This window comes from Podarcis tiliguerta (genome assembly GCF_965153285.1).
Source record: "Podarcis tiliguerta genome assembly, chromosome: 3".
NCBI lineage: Eukaryota > Metazoa > Chordata > Lepidosauria > Squamata > Lacertidae > Podarcis > Podarcis tiliguerta.
The window spans coordinates 17170578-17190762 of record NC_139536.1 but is presented as its reverse complement, the minus strand read 5'-3'; the positions used below and the strand labels follow the sequence as shown (position 1 = coordinate 17190762).

General features: G+C 44.6%; 3 protein-coding genes across 6 annotated transcripts in view; 2 read left to right on the top strand and 1 right to left on the bottom strand.

Moving 5' to 3' along the window:
- Positions 1-4564, top strand: part of LOC310674182 (uncharacterized protein) — a 276582-nt gene extending 272018 nt beyond the window's left edge. For both annotated transcript variants that reach the window (XM_083433186.1, XM_083433185.1), the window contains one exon: positions 4285-4564. In XM_083433186.1, the coding sequence (XP_083289312.1) occupies positions 4285-4440 (156 nt within the window). In that variant the 3' untranslated portion in view covers positions 4441-4564. The remainder of the gene's footprint in view (positions 1-4284) is intronic.
- Positions 1-13124, bottom strand: part of BCL2L11 (BCL2 like 11) — a 93679-nt gene extending 80555 nt beyond the window's left edge. Inside the window, exon 1 of one of the 3 annotated variants that reach the window (XM_083433189.1) lies at positions 12873-13124. The gene's annotated coding sequence lies outside the window, so the exon portion shown is untranslated. The remainder of the gene's footprint in view (positions 1-12872) is intronic. The other 2 variants (XM_083433187.1, XM_083433188.1) reach the window with 2 other exon arrangements.
- A 371-nt stretch (positions 13125-13495) lies between these two features.
- Positions 13496-20185, top strand: part of BUB1 (BUB1 mitotic checkpoint serine/threonine kinase) — a 34648-nt gene continuing 27958 nt past the window's right edge. Inside the window, exons 1-5 of the mRNA XM_083432327.1 lie at positions 13496-13674; positions 15087-15146; positions 16383-16527; positions 18574-18770; positions 19912-19955. Of these exons, the coding sequence (XP_083288453.1) occupies positions 13577-13674; positions 15087-15146; positions 16383-16527; positions 18574-18770; positions 19912-19955 (544 nt within the window). The 5' untranslated portion in view covers positions 13496-13576. The remainder of the gene's footprint in view (positions 13675-15086; positions 15147-16382; positions 16528-18573; positions 18771-19911; positions 19956-20185) is intronic.

The window sequence follows — 20185 nt, the reverse complement described above, 5'->3', positions numbered from 1 at the left end:
AAACTACGCCTTCACTTAAATAGAACATCTGCAGCATTAATTCTGCAGAATTAAATACAACTTGAATTGTATTTCAAAAGGAATTACCTTCTATATTCTTTATTGTGCCAAGTGAAGAGTTGCAGGGGGTTTTAAAGTCTCCATGCTAGCTGGGGCTGATGGAAGTTGCGGTCCAAAGCAGGTAGGTCAAGGCCAGCTTAAGAGAGAGGAGCATACCAAGGGGGGGGAGGGGCTGGTTGCTGAGGCTTGCTTTGCAGGATCACAATGGGAGCTTAGAAAGAAGGTGTGTGCGCGCAGACAATTATTTCTGTAAAGTACCAGAGCAACTTCCTCCTTTACTGCTACTGCGGCAGTAACCTCAATCCAGCTCTGGCAGCTTGACAACTATACAAGCAAAATGACGTGGTGGGGAGGAGGTGGTCTGGGTGTCAGAGAAATAGCCTTACGCACTCAGTTTTCCTAATTTCGCATAGCAGCTGCTTCCCCTAGTTCCAGAAAAGCCAAGGGAGTGGTGAAACTGAGCGCACGAGCTCACGAGCAGAAGACCTGCAACTCAGTGGTCCAGGGCATCTTCTTTGCATGCCTGTTGTCTTTGTCCATGGAGTTTTCTTGGCAGGGATACTGGAGTGGCTTGCCGGTTCCTGCTCCAGGTGGATCACGTTTGGTCCAAACTCTCCACTATGACCTGTTCATCTTGGGTGCCCTGCTCGGCATAGTTCATAGCTTCTCTGAGTTCTTCAAGCCCCTTCGCCACGGCAAGGCAGTGATCCATGAAGGGGATGCAGAAGGTCCCAAATTCTTTGCATGCAGAAGGTCCCAAATTCAACCCCTGGCATCTCCAGGTGGGGTTGCAAATGACATTGCATCCTAGAGAACTCTTGCCATGTAGACAATACTGAGCTAGATGGATCACTGGTCTGACCAAGTATAAGGCAGATTCTTATGTTCCTGTGGCCCTCTAGATCAGTGTTCCCCAACCTTGGGCCTCCAGCTGTTTTTGGACTACAATTCCCATCATCCTTGACCACTGGTCTTGCTAGCGAGGGATGATGGGAGTTGTAGTCCAAAAACAGCTGGAGGCCCAAGGTTGGGGAACACTGCTCTAGATCATAGAATCATAGAGCTGGAAGGGACCCTGAGGATCATCCTAGCCCAACCCCTGCAATGCAGGAATGAATATGCAGCTGTCCCATGACGTTATCAGCACCATGCTCTAATCAACTGAGCTTTCCAGGATGTTGCTGTCTTACAGTTCCCACCATCCCTGATAGTTGGTAAGTTGGGAATCTTCACAATATCTGTAGGGCCATTGGTTAGCCACCCTTGGCATACAGAGGGAGAGGTTGCCTTGCATTGTTTGTCTTGCTTTTTAAAGAGCCCAGTATACCAGAAGGAGTGTCTCCACTCCATCTGAGGGCTTTCTGGTGGTTCCCTCCCTGTGAGAAGTGAGGTTACAGGAAGCCAGGAAGAGGCGCCCGCCCTGTGGAATGCCCTTCCATCAGATGTCAAGGAAATAAATCTGACTTTTAGAAGACATCTGAAGGCAGCCCTGTTTAGGGAAGTTTTTAATGTTTGAAGTTCTATTCTGTTTTTAGTCCTTTGTTGGGAGCCACCCAGAGTAGCTGGGGAAACCCAGCCAGATGGGCGGGGTATAAATAATAAAATTATTATTATTATTATTAACTACATGGAGACACCTATAAATACATCTCTACCTATACATAAGTATCCTGCTAGATCAGGAGCCTATCTAGGTCAGCATCCTGTTTCTAAGGACCAGCAAGATGCCTCTGTGAAGACAAGAGCAAGACAAGAACAGAGAGCATCCCTTCACATACTGAATTAAAAGTTTCAAACAATTCTAGAACACCTTGAGAAGAAGAAAAGATCTTCGTCATGGGCGCTATCCCTTTAATGGTGCAACTGGGTAATTTTGGACTCTGGGCTTACAAGGGCAGTCATTCTTTAGATAGCAATGTGTTCACCAGCTTCAAACGTGCTAAGATAGTCTTGTTGTGTTCAGAGCCCCTGGGCTTCTGTCCCAAAGTCCTGTCCGGGTGGCTCAACTGATCCCATAAACTCCTCCAATAAATCACACCTAAACAGCAGGCACTGATGGAACTAGTTGTTTGGAGTGCAGATCGAAGGTGCTGCAGAACCAGCTTCATCAAGGGACGAAAGCAAGAAACAAAGACAAAGATGAGGAGATGGTAGCGGTATATATTACAGAGAATTCTTCTATGCTATCACCTCAATTTCCCTGAAAAGGTACTATTTGTATGTCGCTTCTAATACAATTGCTTTGACACACACAGCTTAGAAGTTTGCCCTTGGAATCCAGGAACTGAAGTCCATCAGTCACAATTAAAAACAACACCAGCAATGTTTCTACCGGACTGGCTTGTGGCGCTGCAAGAGTTAAGATTTGAGGAAGGATGGCAAGCGTGCTTGGAGTGGGTGGATGGTTTCTTCCTTTTTCTCCTCCTCCTCCTGTTGCTTTGATTCTCTGGCTGGCCGAGTTCATTTGCATGACTGTTTCATGCTTCTGTCAGCATACGCTCACGTCTGCGATAATTTAATGCCACCGCTGGATGAATTGACAACGTGCTATCAGTATAGGAAAGTATTTAATACTGCTGGCCGCTCGCTGCCGTGTTATCATAAGGCGGGTTGGCAGCATGCCTGGGAGCTCTCACCACTGGAAAAGTCTGATCGTTTAATAAACATAAATAAATATGGAGTTCCATTAAGCTGGAAGGAATAAAGGTTTATTGGCTGGTTTAAAGAGCCTGGACAGGTCATTTCCACATCACTTCGGATTTTAGCCCGCTAGCCCTCGGGACTTCACCGAGAGCTGAAACTTACCCTTTGGCTACTGCCCTGCACATTTTCGGTCTGACCTAATGATTCTCTGTGGCTGCAGAAAGCACCATGTGCACATCGCAGAGAGATAATGAAAAGAGCATTAGAGCGGCGCCACATGCACTTCTGTACTAAAGGGCAGCTTGTGGTCATGCAAATCTGCCTGTCTGTTAAGATCATAATCTGAAAGTTTTTCCAGGTGACCCTGCCTTCTAAGGTCAGGTGGGTGGTGACTGAGTGGACTGATTGGTTGTGCTGCCTCATCTCAATCAGGGGTGGGGGACGTGTGGTCTTCCAAATGCTGCTAGACTACAAATCCCATCGTCTTTAATATTTGGCTGGGCTGGGTGGTGCTGATGGAAGCCTAACAAGATACAGAGGGGCACAGGTTCCTCAGCCGTGTCCTAAATGCCTTCCCTGCTTTCATCCTCTGATGAACCTGTAGTGCCACTGTATTCTGCTCTGGTCAGACCTCACCTGGAGTACTGTGTCCAGTTCTGGGCACCACAGTTCAAGAAGGACACTGACAAACTGGTACGTGTCCAGAGGAGGGCAACCAAAATGGTCAAAGGCCTGGAAATGATGCCTTATGAAGAATGGCTAAGGGAGCTGGGCATGTTTAGCCTGGAGAAGAGGAGGTTAAGGGGTGATATGATAGCCATGTTCAAATATATAAAAGGATGTCACATAGAGGAGGGAGAAAGGTTGTTTTCTGCTGCTCCAGAGAAGCGGACACGGAGCAATGGATCCAAACTACAAGAAAGAAGATTCCACCTAAACATTAGGAAGAACTTCCTGACAGTAAGAGCTGTTCGACAGTGGAATTTGCTGCCAAGGAGTGTGGTGGAGTCTCCTTCTTTGGAGGTCTTTAAGCAGAGGCTTGACAACCATATGTCAGGAGTGCTCTGATGGTGTTTCCTGCTTGGCAGGGGGTTGGACTCGATGGCCCTTGTGGTCTCTTCCAACTCTATGATTCTATGATTCTATGATCCTATGAACCTCATTTCCCTAGGAATTTTTATTTTAATTATCTTACTGCTGGGTTTTGTTGTTGGCACCTGTCTGTCTCGAGAGACAATGGAGTGAAGTCAGACTGCTGGGGAATCACAGCACCTGCTGTGATTGCAGGGAGCAGTAAAACTGCAGTAAAGCATTAAAATATTTTATTTCATCAAATAAACTTTATGTATGTTGCGCTATTTGTATTTAGGTTCTTGCTGTTTGACGTACAATTCCTTGCTCTCCCCACACTTTCTATGCACGCTTACACCCTAAAACACCCACAGAATCTACAGCGGAGCTCTTATGGCCAGGAAGCCGAATAACGTAAACTAAGCCATAACGAGAGATCTATTTAAAAACCGAAGTTTCGCCCACCCGCCCCACCCAATAATTTTTGTTGATTTTTCTTTCTTTCTACAGAACATCCCTCCTCAGGGCCCGACAACAGGCATACAGCAGGTTGCTGTTACCAAAACCTACAGCAGAAAACACCCAGAGATCAAAATAGTCAAAAGGCACCAAACCAAAGAAATCTATGAACAGAAAAAATATATAGAAACAGTAACTCAGTTCTAGTAAGCCAGAAGATTTCAAATGCCAGCAAGACCCTTTTGCTATTTTTGCTTTTCTTTGTATAAACAATAAAGCACTACCAGTCAGCTGATAAAAGAAGCCTTGCGCTTCTTTTCTCTTGCGAAACTGAAGTCTCCTAATGAAGTTTGTGTGTGTGTATGCGCATAAGATACAGTATAAAAGAATAGACTTTGTATGAGAGAGAGAGAGAGAGAGAGAGAGAGAGAGAGAAGCGTTGGAGCCCTGTGAGAGACAACACCTACACCCCAGGAAATCTCTTTTTGCTGTGTAGGTGGAAGCACTGAGATGTGTTATCTCTAAAAGAGCTGTTTTGGGGAAACCTCCATCATCTTGTCATGCAGATAACAGTTCACAATCTTTCAGACAGAGCTGAGAGGATGGAAACTCAACAGTGACAACAGAAAGACACCTGTATGAAAAATGGAAAATGCCATCTCACACAGCTCTGTTCTTAAATAGCAACATGTTATATGCCAGAGCTTCGAAAGAGCAATGCCTTTCATTAATGCCTTAAGACTTAGCACTCAAGTGAAATTTCACTCTAGTCAACGTAGCCAATGCATCATTAACCAATTGAGGATAGGGATCTCATTGCAAGGTTTTAAACATACGTATCTCTAAGTACCTTGAGTACTTCTTCAAATATTTACTTATTTACAATCCTATCAGTTCAGAATGGCCCAAAACAGCTTCGGGAGGTAACAAAGCCACGTTTTTAAAAACCTTTTCTCCCCAGCTGTCGTCTCGGTCTGCCTGATCTGTATAGCTGCCATGAAAAATACACTTCATTCCCCCCACAACATAACATCACATATTGCAAAATACATGTCCTTTTCCGCACAAAGATTAATGTCCACACAGGAAAGTGTAAGACATAAAGCAAACTTGAGAGGTCATCTACCCTTTATTTTAGAGCTTTTCTGCATGATCACTCCCAGACAAAGGGAGACGGCCACCAGGAATGTATTTATTGAGCTCAGACTCCCCCACTCTCAGCTGCTTCCATGTGGTTCCCAGACAAGTATCCTGTACAGGCAGTGTGCAGGGGCCAGACCTGCTAAGTTTCAGCAACAGAACGGTACAAACAGAATCTGCAACAAAATGTTGCGGTCTGGAGTGCTCTTGCTCAGGAACCCAGCCGCCAAGACCCTCCCTCTTTGTGTGTTTGTGTGTGTGTGTGTGTGTGATGTCATTTGACTATACAGTGTTACCTAGGTTCTCAAACTTAATCCATTCCTGAAGTCCATTCTAAAACCAAAGTGTTCCAAAACCAAGGCGCACTTTCCCATAGAAAGTAATGCAAAATGGATTAATCCATTCCAGACCTTTAAAAACAACCCCTAAAACAGCAATTTAACATGTGTTTTACTATCCAACGAGACCATTGATCTATAAAATGAAAGCAATAATGTATTGTATTATAGAATAAATAAGACAGTATTATGGATGATAAAAATAAAAATTAATTTTTTTATTACCTGCACTGATGACAGTCATTGTTCAAATGGGGGGCTTTTATCCATATCCGCAGTCACTCAATCAATCAATCAGTAGCTGAATTGGGTTCTACACAGTCACAAAAGCAAATTACCGGTAACCAAAAAACCCTCAAAAACAAAAATGCAAAATAAACAGCAAAAACAAAAGCGACAACTGAATCCGTTCTGGAAGTCCGTTTGACCCCTGAAATGTTCGAAAGCCAAGGTGTGGCTTCTGATTGGTGCAGGCGCCATGGAAACAATAGCCAACAGCCGGACCTGACATTTGGCTTCTGAAAAACGTTCGAAAACCGGAACACTTACTTACTTTGGCGTTTGGGAACCAAGGTACCACTGTATACGGATCTGCACTCAGACAATAAGTTCGCTACAGTGGTACTTCGGGTTAAGAACTTAATTCGTTCTGGAGCTCCATTCTTAACCTGAAACTGTTCTTAACTTGAGGTACCACTTTAGCCAATGGGGCCTCCCGCTGCTGCTGCGGTGCAATTTCTGTTCTCATCCTGAAGCAAAGTTCTTAACCTGAGATATTATTGCTGGGTTAGCGGAGTCTCTAACCTGAAGCGTCTGTAACCCGAGGTACCACTGTATTTAGTGCACAAGCAGGGAACCTCTTTCATCCCAGGAGCATATTCCCTTGCAGACGACCTTCCAGGAACCATATTCCAATGGTGCCTGAGGGGAAAGTAGGTGGCGCAGTGGATGGGACCCTTGCCTTTCTACAGTGGGCTACACTTCAGCCACACAAAAGCCAGAAGATTCTGCACACCCAAACCTCCCTCCATCCCCCAACTAAGAGGCATTAAAACGCTTCAAGGACACATTTCCTGCCCGGCCAAAGCACCTGAGAAGGGTGTGGAGCAGGGTCACTGAGCGATGTGGCTTAGGCAGTCCTGCAGGCTAGGCAGAAGACACCTGGGTCTGTGGCTCCCCATGCCTGATTAAGTATATTGGGTTATGTATGTGCAGAGTAGACCATCCCGTGGGTAAGGTCTCACAGTCGGTACAATCACGAGGCAGCATGGAGTCGTGGTTAGAACGCTGGTTTGGTTTAGGGAGACCTATGTTCAAGTCCTGGGACATGGGTGGCGCTGTGAGTTAAACTACAGAGCCTAGGGCTTGGCAGTCAGAAGGTCAGCGGTTCGAATCCCTGCAACGGGGTGAGCTCCTGTTGCTCAGTCCCTGCAGTTCGAAAGCATGTCAAAGTGCAAGTAGATAAATAGGTACCACTCCAGCGGGAAGGGAAACAGCGTTTCCGTGCGCTGCTCTGGTTCTCCAGAAGCGGCTTAGTCATGCTGGCCACATGACCCGGAAGCTGTACACCGGCTCCCTCGGCCAATAAAGTGAGATGAGTGCCGCAACCCCAGAGTCGTCCGCAACTGGACCTAACAGTCAGGGATCCCTTTACCTTTCCCTTATGTTCAAGTCCACCTGCTCAGCCCTGAAGCATGCTGGGAGAGTCTCCATCTGAAAACCTAGCCTACCTCACAGATTGCTGAGACCCTACCTAATTTATAGACCTAATAGGTATCTAAAGCCATTTGCACATAACAAAATATTTATTTTATCAAAGTAATGGTTGAACTGAAATACAGTTAAGAAGAAGTATATTAATAGTGAAATAATAATTAAGCTCTAACTTAAAACTATTTTTTATTCATAAAAAAATTAATAATGCAAACACATTGGCATTTGGCAATAACTAAAGTTCCTTTAGAAACACAATTCACAAAGACTCATTGTTGTCTCTAGAAACTTGCTATAACATGAAATAATACTAGGTGTAAATATATGAAGCAAACTACTTATAAATAGCAGAATGTAGGCACCCTATATATAGAAATGAGCAAACCTGTGCTATTTTAGGGAACAGGCTAGCAGGCAGGGTCCATTACTTAATGACAGGAGCCCACACAACACAAAACACTGTTGTTGTATGTAGGTTTTATTTTATTTGTTTTTTATCGTATATTTTGGAAATGTACGTCCAGATTTTTTCCCTTAATATTTTTTTGGGGGGGGGCCAAGAGAGTGGGGGGGCCTTCAGCTATAGCTTGTTTAGGTTATATGTAAATTCAGCACTGGGTCCAGTGCCAAGAGCCTTCTGGCAGTTCCCTCACTGCAAGAAGCCAACAGGGAACCAGGCAGAAGACCTTCTTGGTAGTGGCACCCACCCTGTCGAACACCCTCCCATCAGATATCAAGGGGGGGAAAAACTACAGTCATACCTTGGGTTACAGATTCTTCAGGTTGCGTTTTTTCAGGTTACGGACCCGCCGAAACCCGGAAGTACCGTAACGGGTTACTTCTGGGTTTTGGGGGTCGCGCATGCACAGAAGCACTAAATCGTGCTTTGCGCATACGCAGAAGCGCCGAACGCTGTGGGTTTCTAACGTGCATCCCGCACAGATCACATTTGCAACCCGAGCATCCTCTTTATCTGACTTTTAGAAAACATCTGAAGGCAGCCCTATTTAGGGAAGTTTTTAATGTTTGATGTTTCATCGTGTTTTTAATATTCTGTTGGGAGCTGCCCAGAGTGGCTGGGGAGGCCTGGCCAGATGGGCAGGGTATAGGTTAAAATTATTATTATTATTATTATTATTATTATTATTATTATTCCGAGGATGAAAGTGGGTGGAACCATGTATGCCAAGTTAACCTCTTTTGCAGCAATCCAGCCATTTCCTCAAGGTATACAACATGGCACAGCCATATGCCGAACTGTTCACCCAACACCTATTTACGCTTAAAGCTTTCTGAAGTGTTGACAATATTAAGAGATGCTTCTTCACAAGGAGGGAGGCAAGGAGTTCTCATAAGCATCTGCCTGGCCAGGACTTGGATGAGTGAAGCACAAAGTAAGTATTCTTTTTCTTCTTTTCTGCATTGGCAAAACAGAAAATGTGTGTGTGTGTTTTTGTCAGCTACGAAAAACAGTTTTTCTCTAGCAGATCATCAGCTCCACTGTCAATCTTGGCACAGCCTACTGGGCACCCAGATGTTTCGTATCAAGTCTGAAGAACTTCCATATGAAAAGAAGCCCGCCTTGCTGTATAGGCAACACCTGATTGCACTAAAGAGTAATCTGAGATTAATTTGCCAGAAAATGTTGAGAAGAGTACCAGATGCAGTTAGTGGTTCCCATAAATCACACGGACTTCATTTAAAACACAAATGTGATTCCAAATAAAAGTATAAGGCAAGATACATATTTATTTATTCTAAAAAATAAAAAGGTTCTACCAAGACAGGCCTTCAAGGTGATTTACAAGGCATTTTAAACAACACGAACATAGACACTAAACTAGCTTCAGGGCTGATCCAAGACAGTTTTCTGCCTAAGGCAGAATACCAAACTGTGTCCCTCTCCCCAAGTCATGGGGTACTGTAATCAAGCTAGTTTGGCACCTGAAACAGAAAATCCCACAAGAGCCTCTCTCTGGGAGTATAAATACAGCAATATTATATTGGACTTACTAACATGATACTCAAGATCAGCTGCTACTGTCTACCAAATGGTAGGGATGGCCCTGAATGGCTAGTTTAAACAAAGCAACCCAAAATATGCTAGACTGATTTAATGAACTGAACATTTCTTTCTATCAAGGTATTGCTACTAGGGCTTTCAAACCACTTGAGAATTTTGAGACTGCAATCCTATGCACTTACTTGGGAGCAAGCCCCACTGAACTCAGTGGAACTTTCTTCTGAGCAATTATGCATAGGCTCTGGCTGTGCAAGTTGATTAACTGTGCAACTTTTTTAACAGCTTTAACTGACAGTGAAATAAAATCACTACATGTAGGGTGAGTTTTGAATGCATGAACTAGGATAGCATCATAATATGCAACAGGAAGTACAGTAATACTATCATGAGGAACTGAATGTGCCCACTGAATTAAACGTGGTAAAAATAAAATTTCAGTATAAGGAATTGGGTCATGTAATATAACAGTACAAAGTAAAAGAAAGGGATGTCAGCATTTTTAAAAAGTGTTTGCAATTTATATCATGTTCTGTTCACACATTAAGCTCTTGGGCTGTAGGGCAGTTACTGTCAGAATGTTGACTTGCACCTGTATTAACAACTGCTAATCTTACAAAATAAGTTTATATTTCAATGCGATAATGTACAGCTGGATTCTGGCCTCTATGGTTTTATGATCAGTCTTCAATTAAATGGGGACACAATCGAATCCTCTCCTGCTATAATGAGGTAAATTGGGAAAGCAAAAGCAGTTTCTCTTAGTACAGTTCTACCGTTTCTTACAGCACAACCATCATACACCTTGTTAAATAAAAAAGCTATAGTGATCATGCTATCACCAGTTAATTCTGTTGTGAAAGATTTAGGCAGCAATCCTATACATACTTACCTGGAAATCCCACTGAGCTTGGTACGACTCGCTTCTGAGCCCATAAGTGTTGTGGAATCTTTTTCAGCCTGAGGCTTCCCTGGGTAGGGTAGGGTGCAAAGGAGGCTAGAATAATGGATGTGGCTCTGCCCTTTGTACAGCAGATTACATCCCAGCCATGCAAAAAGACAGATGTTTCTACAAACATACAAATATACCTCCATCCTGTTTTCAGGCAAGCAAGTAGCATCATCCCTGTTCAAACACCTATTATCGTATTTCCTAATAGCAATCTTAATACTCCGGGTACCAATCTTTGTGAAACAAAAGTGGCCACACACACCTGCCCAATAAAACCGAAAAAGTATGGGTGGGGGATGACACAGCAAAATGAGGACTGAGTATCCTCTATGGGCATAAACTGCTAGCTGACTGTGTGAGTGAGGACAGAAAATAAGAGAGAATGTGGAATGGAATTTTTGGAGACCTGAAGGCTTGTACTCAACACTGCAACATTTTGTTGCAGAGCCTTAAATGAGGACAGCATTCCAAAAGTCTAATGAAGTGGACTCCAGTCATGAACTGTTTATGTCATAAAAACTCTTGTTACTCTTTTTAACACTTATCTAGGTACAAGTCCCAATGAATTCAGTGGAGCAAACTTCTGAGTAGATATGAGTAGGATGTGCTGCAAGGTATCTAAATGCTGCTTGTTTTTTGCTGCAACAGACTAGTGTGGCTACCCTTCTAGGTGACACTATTGGAGAAAGCTTTTTCTTCAAGCTTACAAAATGAAAAAGGCACACCTAGTTATTAGGAACTGTCAGTAACTGAAGTCAAGCTTCACCCGCAGAATGAACTTTGTTTAATCTTAAGAAAAGAATAGAGGCCTGCTATGAGGCATTTTTGAAAAACTTATTGTTTGCCACCCTCTTGTGGAAATGAAGGAAATTAGAACTTGTGTGAGAAAACGAGAGACTATTGATACGTAATTGTCAAAAAAATAAAAAACCAGCAATAACAGCAAGAAAAACTGAGGAATGTAGTGTGGCCTAAGTGTTCATCTTGTTGGCCAAGATGTCCAAATCAGCTTCGATTGTATAACCTGAATTTGCCAATATGAGATCAAATTGCACTTGAAAACACTGAGCACTGCAAATTATCTCACTAACACTTAAAAGAGTACTTGCCTGTCTTCTTCTCCCGCTGCCTTCATAAGGACTGCAGCCTTATTTCCCTAGTTTCCAAGGTAGGCCTGACCATTAAACAGTGTGAGGCAGCTGATCGTGGTCGTCCTGTAAATGGTTGGGGTTTTTAGTTTATTAAAAACGTGTACCTTTACTTTCAGAGATAGGTGGTTTGTGGTAATTTCTGCCGTGGGTGCCAGTATAACTAGTAGCGCAACCCTCGCCAAGTCTGCTCAGAGCCAGTGTGGTGTAGTGGTTAGAGCGATAGACTAGGACCTGGGAGAGCAAGGTTCAAATCAGCCCCCTTGTCAGTTTACAGTAACCTTCCTCACAGGGTTGTTGCGGCGGATTAAATGAGAAAGGAGAGAACCATGCCATGCCACTTTTGAGCTGCTTGGAGGAAAAGGTGGGATAGAGATACAGTAAGCAAATAAAATAAAATAAAGCATGTGAGGTGTTATGTACCGAGTTGAATAGGATCCAAAATGCAGCAGTCTGATTGGTCCTAGAGCAATAGGATTCAGAATGCAGCAGTATGATTGGTCCGCAGGAGCCACCCAATCCAGCTCCAGATGGAAGTGAATCCACAACCAGATTGGCCTAAAGAGAATCCCGGAATTAGCCAATCACGTGCAGCCCATTGTGTAAATAATGTATATAAAGCAGATACTTTGGGGGAACTTTCATTCCTCCTCACCACTATGAGCTGAATAAAGAGCATGAAATCCACACTCGACTCCGAGTATATTTCATGAGGCCTGTTGAATTCTAGGGAAGTAGCGATAGGATTGCAGACTTATTTGGCCAACTTTTGTTTCCTGCTACTGTGATAGGAAACTACGAAGGTGAATAAGGCTACCTTAGCGTTTAATAGGGTGGTATACAAATAATTGGGACACGGGTGGCGCTGTGGGTTAAACCACAGAGCCTAGGACTTGGCGATCAGAAGGTCAGCGGTAAGAATCCCCGCAACAGGTTGAGTTCCTGTTGCTCGCAGTTCAAATCCCAGCGACGGGGTGAGCTCCCGTTGCTCGGTCCCTGCTCCTGCCAACCTAGCAGTTCGAAAGCACGTCAAAGTGCAAGTAGATAAATAGGTACCGCTCCAGCGGGAAGGTAAATGGCATTTCTGTGCGCTGCTCTGGTTCGCCAGAAGCGGCTTAGTCATGCTGGCCACATGACCCAGAAGCTCCCTCGGCCAATAAAGTGAGATGAGCGCCGCAACCCCAGAGTCAGCCACGACTGGACCTAATGGTCAGGTGTCCCTTTACCTTTACCTTATACAAATAATTTATTGTTGTTGTTGTAAATATCAGCAATAATATAAATAAATATAAAAATGAAATTAATAATAATAAAAAAGCTGCACCTACACTTCCGGTTCCCAACTGAGCGCGCGGAGCAAGTAGCTGATGCAAAAGTCGTGGGGACCGGACATCAAAAACGCGAAGCTCCGCCCCCTCCTCATATTATCTTTCTGCCCCGCATACGGTGGGCTTCGAATGTGAACCGGAAGCGAGGGTCGTGGGTAATGCTTATCTGGATCCCCCCACCCCCTTTACCTCTTCTGTAACAGCGGCGTTACTACGTCTTCTCTCCAACGAGAGACTCTCCGCTTTCCTTCGTTCTGATTGGCTCTCATTCCGGCCAATCCCGAAAGGGCCAGAACGCCTTGTGCGGCTGCGCGGGACGGTTTGAATTTTTTTAAATGTTTCTTCCCAGTTATGGTGGACGCGGCAGCTTCCATGGCTTGGCCGGCGCCTGGGGCAGCCGCGGAGCTTTCCGCGCGCGCACAGTGAGTAGTCGCGGCTGAGGGGGGCGGAGGCGAGGCTCTTCTCCTTTCCCGTGTTTTATCGTGGGCCTTAAAATCTGAAGGGATGTAGGAGGGTGGTGGGCTACGGGGGGAGGGGGCGGGGTAAATTGCACTCTGCACATGCACAGAGGCCGTGGCAGTGAGACTCCGCGCTCCCTGTGCGTGTTTTCTTTCATGGCTTTGAAGCTTGTTTGGGGAAAGGTAAGGGGACCATCCTCCTCCCTCTCTTACTCTGAACCCAGAGGCTGCCTCACCTGCAAGGGAATGTCCGGAAATATCTCCTCCACCACCAAGAATCTCCTCCACCAACCCCAAGAATATTCAGCAAAATGGTACCCTCAGTTTTGCTGCCTGGAAGTAAGGTGGTTTGGGGTTGTTGTTTTTTTATGAAGGTGTATTTTGTCTAGCTTCCTTTGCTCCATGGTCAAAGCAACTACTCTATTCTGAACTTTAAAATGGAAAGTGTAATGCTGGTGGTCAACAAAAGAGGTTTAAAGACTGTCTCAAGGCAAATTTTTAAAATGTAGTATAAACACGGACAACTGGGAAATACTGGCCTGCGAGCGCTCCAGTTGGAGAACAGCCTTTCTAGTAGGTCTGTCTGTCTATGTAGCAAGGGCAAAAGTGGACAGTGGATTATTGTGCCAGCAATGCCATTTTTTTTAAAAAAAAATAAACATTTGTTCACTTGCACTTTAGTGCAAAATTGTGGGAGGGGTCAAATTAAGGGGGGGGAGCTCTTGAAAAGTAATGGAGGAAGGAACCATCAAGCTTTATGCTACTACTGTATTTTGTAAAATAATAATAATTCTCCACTTGGAAATCTCAGTATGTAATGGCTGCAATCCTAAGTAGGTAAAGGTAAAGGTACACCTGACCGTTAGGTCCAGTCACAGACGACTCTGGGGTTGCGTGCTCATCTTGCTCTATAGGCTGAGGGAGCTGGGCGTTTGTCCGCAGACAGCTTCCGGGTCATGTGGCCAGCATGACTAAGCCACTTCTGGCAAACCACAGCAGTTCACGGAAACACTGTTTACCTTCCCGCCAGAGTGGTACCTATTTATCTACTTGCACTTGATGTGCTTTTGAACTGCTAGGTGGGCAGGAGCAGGGACTGAGCAACGGGAGCTCACCCCGTCATGGAGATTCGAACCGCCGACCTTCTGATCGGCAAGCTCTAGACTCTGTGGTTTAAATCACAGCGGCACCTGCGTCTGGTGGCAATCCTAAATGTCATGGGTCAAAGAGTGTGATAAAATACTTTAATGGTAAGAGTTGTCAAGCAACTGGTGATTGATTTAGCCCACCCCTTCAATTAAAGAAAGAAATCCCCTAGCAGGTACCAGGAGGCACATAGTGACAGTTCCATACAGGCCTAGCTAAAGATTATTATTGATAATATTTGTATGCTACCCTTCATCCAAATATCTGAGGGTGGTTCACAGCATAAAGATGACATTCTAGAGCTTCAGTGCCAACTGAAAAGGTTGAGTATATTGAGCGCATGTTTTCACTTTCATTCAGAGCCAGTTTCAGGCTTTTGAAGGCTGACAGCACGTCTGTTTAGGTTGGTGGATACTGGTGGCCTTGACAGTTTGGAGCCACCAATTTAGCCCTAGTTTGTGGCAAGGGGAGGGGGAAGAAATCAGACACATGTATCTTTGAAGGGGTCTGTGAAAGCACTGTGGGATACAGTGCCAGATCCATTCAAATACTGCTAAACTGCCATTATTGTGTTAAATACTGATATGATGCTGTCTGCTTTGTTTCACAGAATGTTTGAAACTCTCATACAGAACTACAGCGGTGATGACCCACTTGATCCTTGGTATAGGTTAGTCTTTCCTCTGACTGCCCTCTATCTTTTCTAGATTTATTCAAGTTATTTTATAACCACAAACAAAAAAGTACAGTGGTACCTCTGGATGCGAATGGGATCCATTCCGGAGCCCCGTTTGCATCCAGAAGCGAACGCAACCCGCGTCTGTGCGGATCGCAATTCGCTATTTCTGTGCATGATGTCATTTTAAGCGCCTGCACGAGCCGCAAAACCCAGAAGTAACAGGCTCTGTTACTTCCGGGTTGCTGCAGTGCGCAACCCAAAAATACTTATCCTGAAGCTACTTCAGCCCGAGGTATGACTGTACTAACAAAAAAGACCAGTTACTCCAACTAAGGGACAGCGGGTGGCGCTGTGGGTTAAAGCCTCAGTGTCTAGGGCTTGCCGATCGAAAGGTCGGCGGTTCGAATCCCCGCGGCGGGGTGCGCTCCCGCTGTTCGGTCCCAGCGCCTGCCAACCTAGCAGTTCGAAAGCACTCTTGGGTGCAAGTAGATAAATAGGGACCGCTTACTAGCGGGAAGGTAAACGGTGTTTCCGTGTGCAGCTCTGGCTCGCCAGAGCAGCGATGTCACGCTGGCCACGTGACCCGGAAGTGTCTTCGGACAGCACTGGCCCTCGGTCTCTTTGAGTGAGATGGGTGCACAACCCTAGAGTCTGTCAAGACTGGCTCGTACAGGCAGGGGTACCTTTACTCCAACTAAAGCTAAATAATAACACCCAATCTAAAATCAATGACAACCATATTTCTCTAAATGGAGAGCAGAGAGATGCCTGTATATCTGAAACTAAACCATATGAAATAAAACCCCTCCATAATGATTAGAAATGATCAAGATATTCTTGCCCCTTAGAGACCTGTAGTTTGTGTTAGTTTTTCTGCAATAACTGAATTCCAAAGGTTTTTATATCATAAGGATGCAGTCAGATTTTTAAATAATGCTTTCCACTGTTTTGCTGTAGAGATCCTGGCAGCTGGCAGCATCCATGTTAACAGCTCCTTTTGGTGAAATGTCTTCATAGTGTCTGGCCGCATATTTAGTAGGGATTCTAACTATACTGTAAGGCAGCCTTTCCCACCCTTGGGTGTCCAGCTGTTTTTCAGCTACCTTTTCCATTATCCCTGGTAATTGGCCATGCTGGCTGGGGCAGATGGGAGCTGTAGTTTGACAATGTCTGGGGATCCAAGATTGGCTGCTGTAAGACATACAATTGATCAGCTCCTCTTTTTAGGTATTTTCAGTGGGTTGAAGGTGTATCGGGAGTAGAAGGGAGACAAAAGCACCTGCTGTACTTGCTGGAGCGGCTTGTGAAAATATTTTTAAGTGACCAGAGGTACCAGCACGACGCAAGATTCATCAACTGCTGTGTGACATTTGTACGTATACAGAATAGATGCACAATTTATTAAAACTTTGCACATGCTGAACAGTAAATTGTTTTTAAGTTTTTGTTTTGGATTGATGTAAGTAGCCTTAAATAATATAATTATAAGTTGGGATATAGTGGGACGTGGGTGGCGCTGAGGTTTTACCAATCGCATGGTCGGCGGTTCGAATCCCCGCGGCGGGGTGCGCTCCCGTCTTTCGGTCCCAGCGCCTGCCAACCTAGCAGTTCGAAAGCACCCCCGGGTGCAAGTAGATAAATAGGGACCGCTTACCAGCGGGAAGGTAAACGGTGTTCCGTGTGCTGCGCTGGCTTGCCAGATGCAGCTTGTCACGCTGGCCACGTGACCCGGAAGTGTCTCCGGACAGCGCTGGCTCCCGGCCTCTAGAGTGAGATGAGCGCACAACCCTAGAGTCTGGCAAGACTGGCCCGTACGGGCAGGGGTACCTTTACCTTTTTAAGTTGGGATATAATTATGTTTGCATTAAAAGAATCTAAATTATTGTACCTTTGGATTGTGTAATGTTTAATCTGATGTTTATTGATGTTCAGTGGAAGTCCTGTTTATCTGGTTAGTTAGCAATTAAAAGGAATGTCAGAGTGTGGGGGTATCTTTTAGTGCAGGGGTGCGTATCCTGTCACCTTCCAGATGATGCTGGACTCCAATTCCTTTGCCCTGACCATTGTCAAAGCTGGCTAGCGTTGATGGAAATTTGAGTCCAGCAACATCTCTAGGGCTGAACATTCACCATCCTTCTTTGGATGGCAACCTGGAGACCCCCTGACCCCCTCATCCTCTCCAATCTCCTGTGATGTGTCACAAGTGTTTTCTTCTGTGTGAACCAAGACACAATCAAAGTTTTACTTGGCCCTTTACTATAACCAAGCCCAAGCAGATAGCTCTTGTACCACACATTCTGCTGCACGCCTGCTCTGAATATGTAGCAAAACTCTCCTTTTAGCCATTGAAGCTGCTTTTTACTAAGTCACATCATCAGGGGAGGTTCGGAGCTCAATAGCAGAGCATCTGATTTGTATGCAAGAAGTCCCAGATTCAGTCCCTGGCATCTCCAGGTAAGACTGCAATGAATTCCTGCATCATCATCATCATAATTTTATTATTTATACCCTGCCCATCTGGCTCCTCTGTCATGTATGCTCTAACTGGGATTCCTGCATTGCAGGGGGTTGGACTAGATGACCCTCAGGATCCCTTCCAAGTCTACAATTCAGTGATTCTATGAAGCCCTGCAGAATCGCTGCCAGTCAGGGTAGCCAGTGCTGAGCTAGATGGACTTGGTATAAGGCAATTAATAATAATAATAATAATAATTAATAATGATAATAATTTATTATTTGTACCCCGCCCATCGGGCTGGGTTTCCCCAGCCACTCTGGGCGGCTTCCAACAAAGATGAAAAATACACTAAAATTTACTTTTTCTTTTGGTCCATCTCATTATTGTCCATTCATGCCATTTTAAAAAATAGTGATATGGTTGCAAAGTAGTCTGCTTTTGCTGGCAGCAGCTCTCCAGGCTTTCTGACAGGGGTCTTTCTCCACACCTGCTGACAGAGATCTTTTTAACCAGACATACCGGGAAATGAACTGGATACCTTCTTCCACCTGGCCAGGTGATAGAGATGGCCTTGTCTGCAGGGCTTGGAGTTCTCCCACTCTGTACTTCAACTACTGATGCCTATTCCTTGGCTTGTACAAGGGAGTGAGCAGCTGAGGTGTAGAATGGACAAGAAGAGATTGAAGAGCCCTTTACTCTCTTCTTGGTTCATGTGGTCATGAATCAATGAGTGGCCTTTCGGTCACTTATGCTCAATTCAAAATTGAACTAGTTGCCACCCAGATGAGTAGCTTGTCTTGAAAGATGTTTTCACACTCATAGAAAGCTAGTTTGCAAATAGCGATGGTAGTGTTGGTTGTTTTCTTGTCCTTGCTTTTATAATGGAACATTATTGTTACTAAGCTGACTTCACTTTCTTTTAAATGAATGTTAATGTGCATATGTCTATATCTCCTCTAGGCCGACTTCATCGATAAGCCGAGCAATTTTTTTGACTATTTGTGCAGCCAAGGGGTTGGTAGCAAATCATCTCTTCTGTATTGTGCTTGGGCTCAGAAGCTTGGCATGCAAGGAAATATATCTCATGCAAGTGCTGTTATTCAAATGGGTATTCACAATGGAGCAGAACCAATTGAGAAGCTGCATCAACAGTACAGGTATGTCTGTATTTGGTCTGTGAGTGACAAACTGATTTTGTAAAGTAAAGACAGTGGAGTCCAAGCAAAGAACCTCTAGTTTGGGGCAGGTCTTTTTGTTTGGCCCCTTGGCCCCCTTCCCAGGCCACACCTATCCCAGCTCCTATGGGTGGCTTTTGATGGGCGGGGTCAGAGGAAAAGTGGGTAGAGCAGCAAATGTAAATTTTACCTGCTCTGTAGACTAGGTTCGACACCCATTCAGACACCCCTCTATGCTCCATCCAAGAAAGCAAGGGGCATCACAGTTTGGGTACACATTCCAACCAGGCAAAAGGAGGGCCATGAGTTGGGGGAAAAGGGTAGGGCCTGATTATAGTTCTGAGGCCTAGATAGAGAGGACTTTTGAGGCTGCATTTGGCCCCCTGGGCCTGAAGTTCCCCACCCCTGTTGCGGAGGAAAGTTGTTGTTGTTGTTTATACCCGCCCTTCCCGGCCACAGCTGGGCTCAGGGTGGCTAACACCAGTAAAATTGCAATAAAAATGTAATAGGGAAGGGGAAAAACCCCAATTTAAAATACAGGTTAAAATACAATTTAAAATGCAGCTTCATAGATCAAAACCATAAGGGTCAGACTGAGTCCAAACGAAAGGCCTGGTGGAACAGCTCTGTCTTGCAGGCCCTGCGGAAAGATGTCAAATCCTGCAGGGCCCTAGTCTCTTGTGACAGAGCGTATATAGGTATATGCTGAGATTTTTTCAAGCCTCAGGTGTTGTCTGATTAAGCTTGAGGTGGAAAACTTGGAATTACAGATTCAAAGACCATATGTGCTTCTTTGTTTTAAAAAAAAGCAAAAAAAGCTGCATCTCTTGACAGTGGTGAGGCTGAAAATGAAGCTTAAGAGTTAAAGGCTTTCAAACTCTAATTGGCACGTGAGGTATGTGTTGTGCTTGGTGATAACGAGAGTATGTAGGCGATTAGGGAATAATTTCATCGTGACCAACTTTAGAAAACTGCTGTTGTGTGGCCTGCTTTTAAGCTGTCTTTGCTGTGATCTTTAAACTTCGACTCGAGCTTTTAAATTAAATCTTACTTAATACAGAAGTATTTGACTTCTTAACCTTCTATCGCCAATGCTAGTTATGGTCTCTTCTCTTCAACCTAGTTTTTTGCAGAGTTGCTTACCTCAGAATCAAATTTCAAATCACGGTAGGTTTCCTTTCTGCACTTTCAATGTAATAATCTTACGACTTGCTTTTTAAAAATTTAATTTAGCAATGTCAGAATTCCTGAAAATAAACTTGAGGGTCACGCCCTTCAAAGAGGGAACTGAAATGATGCTAATGTAAAACCTTTGTGTCTCTGCCTGATGGCACCGCACATTGTGGCATTGTCTCCAAGGTCTCTTGGAAATCTTAACAATCTACTGGCTCTGTATA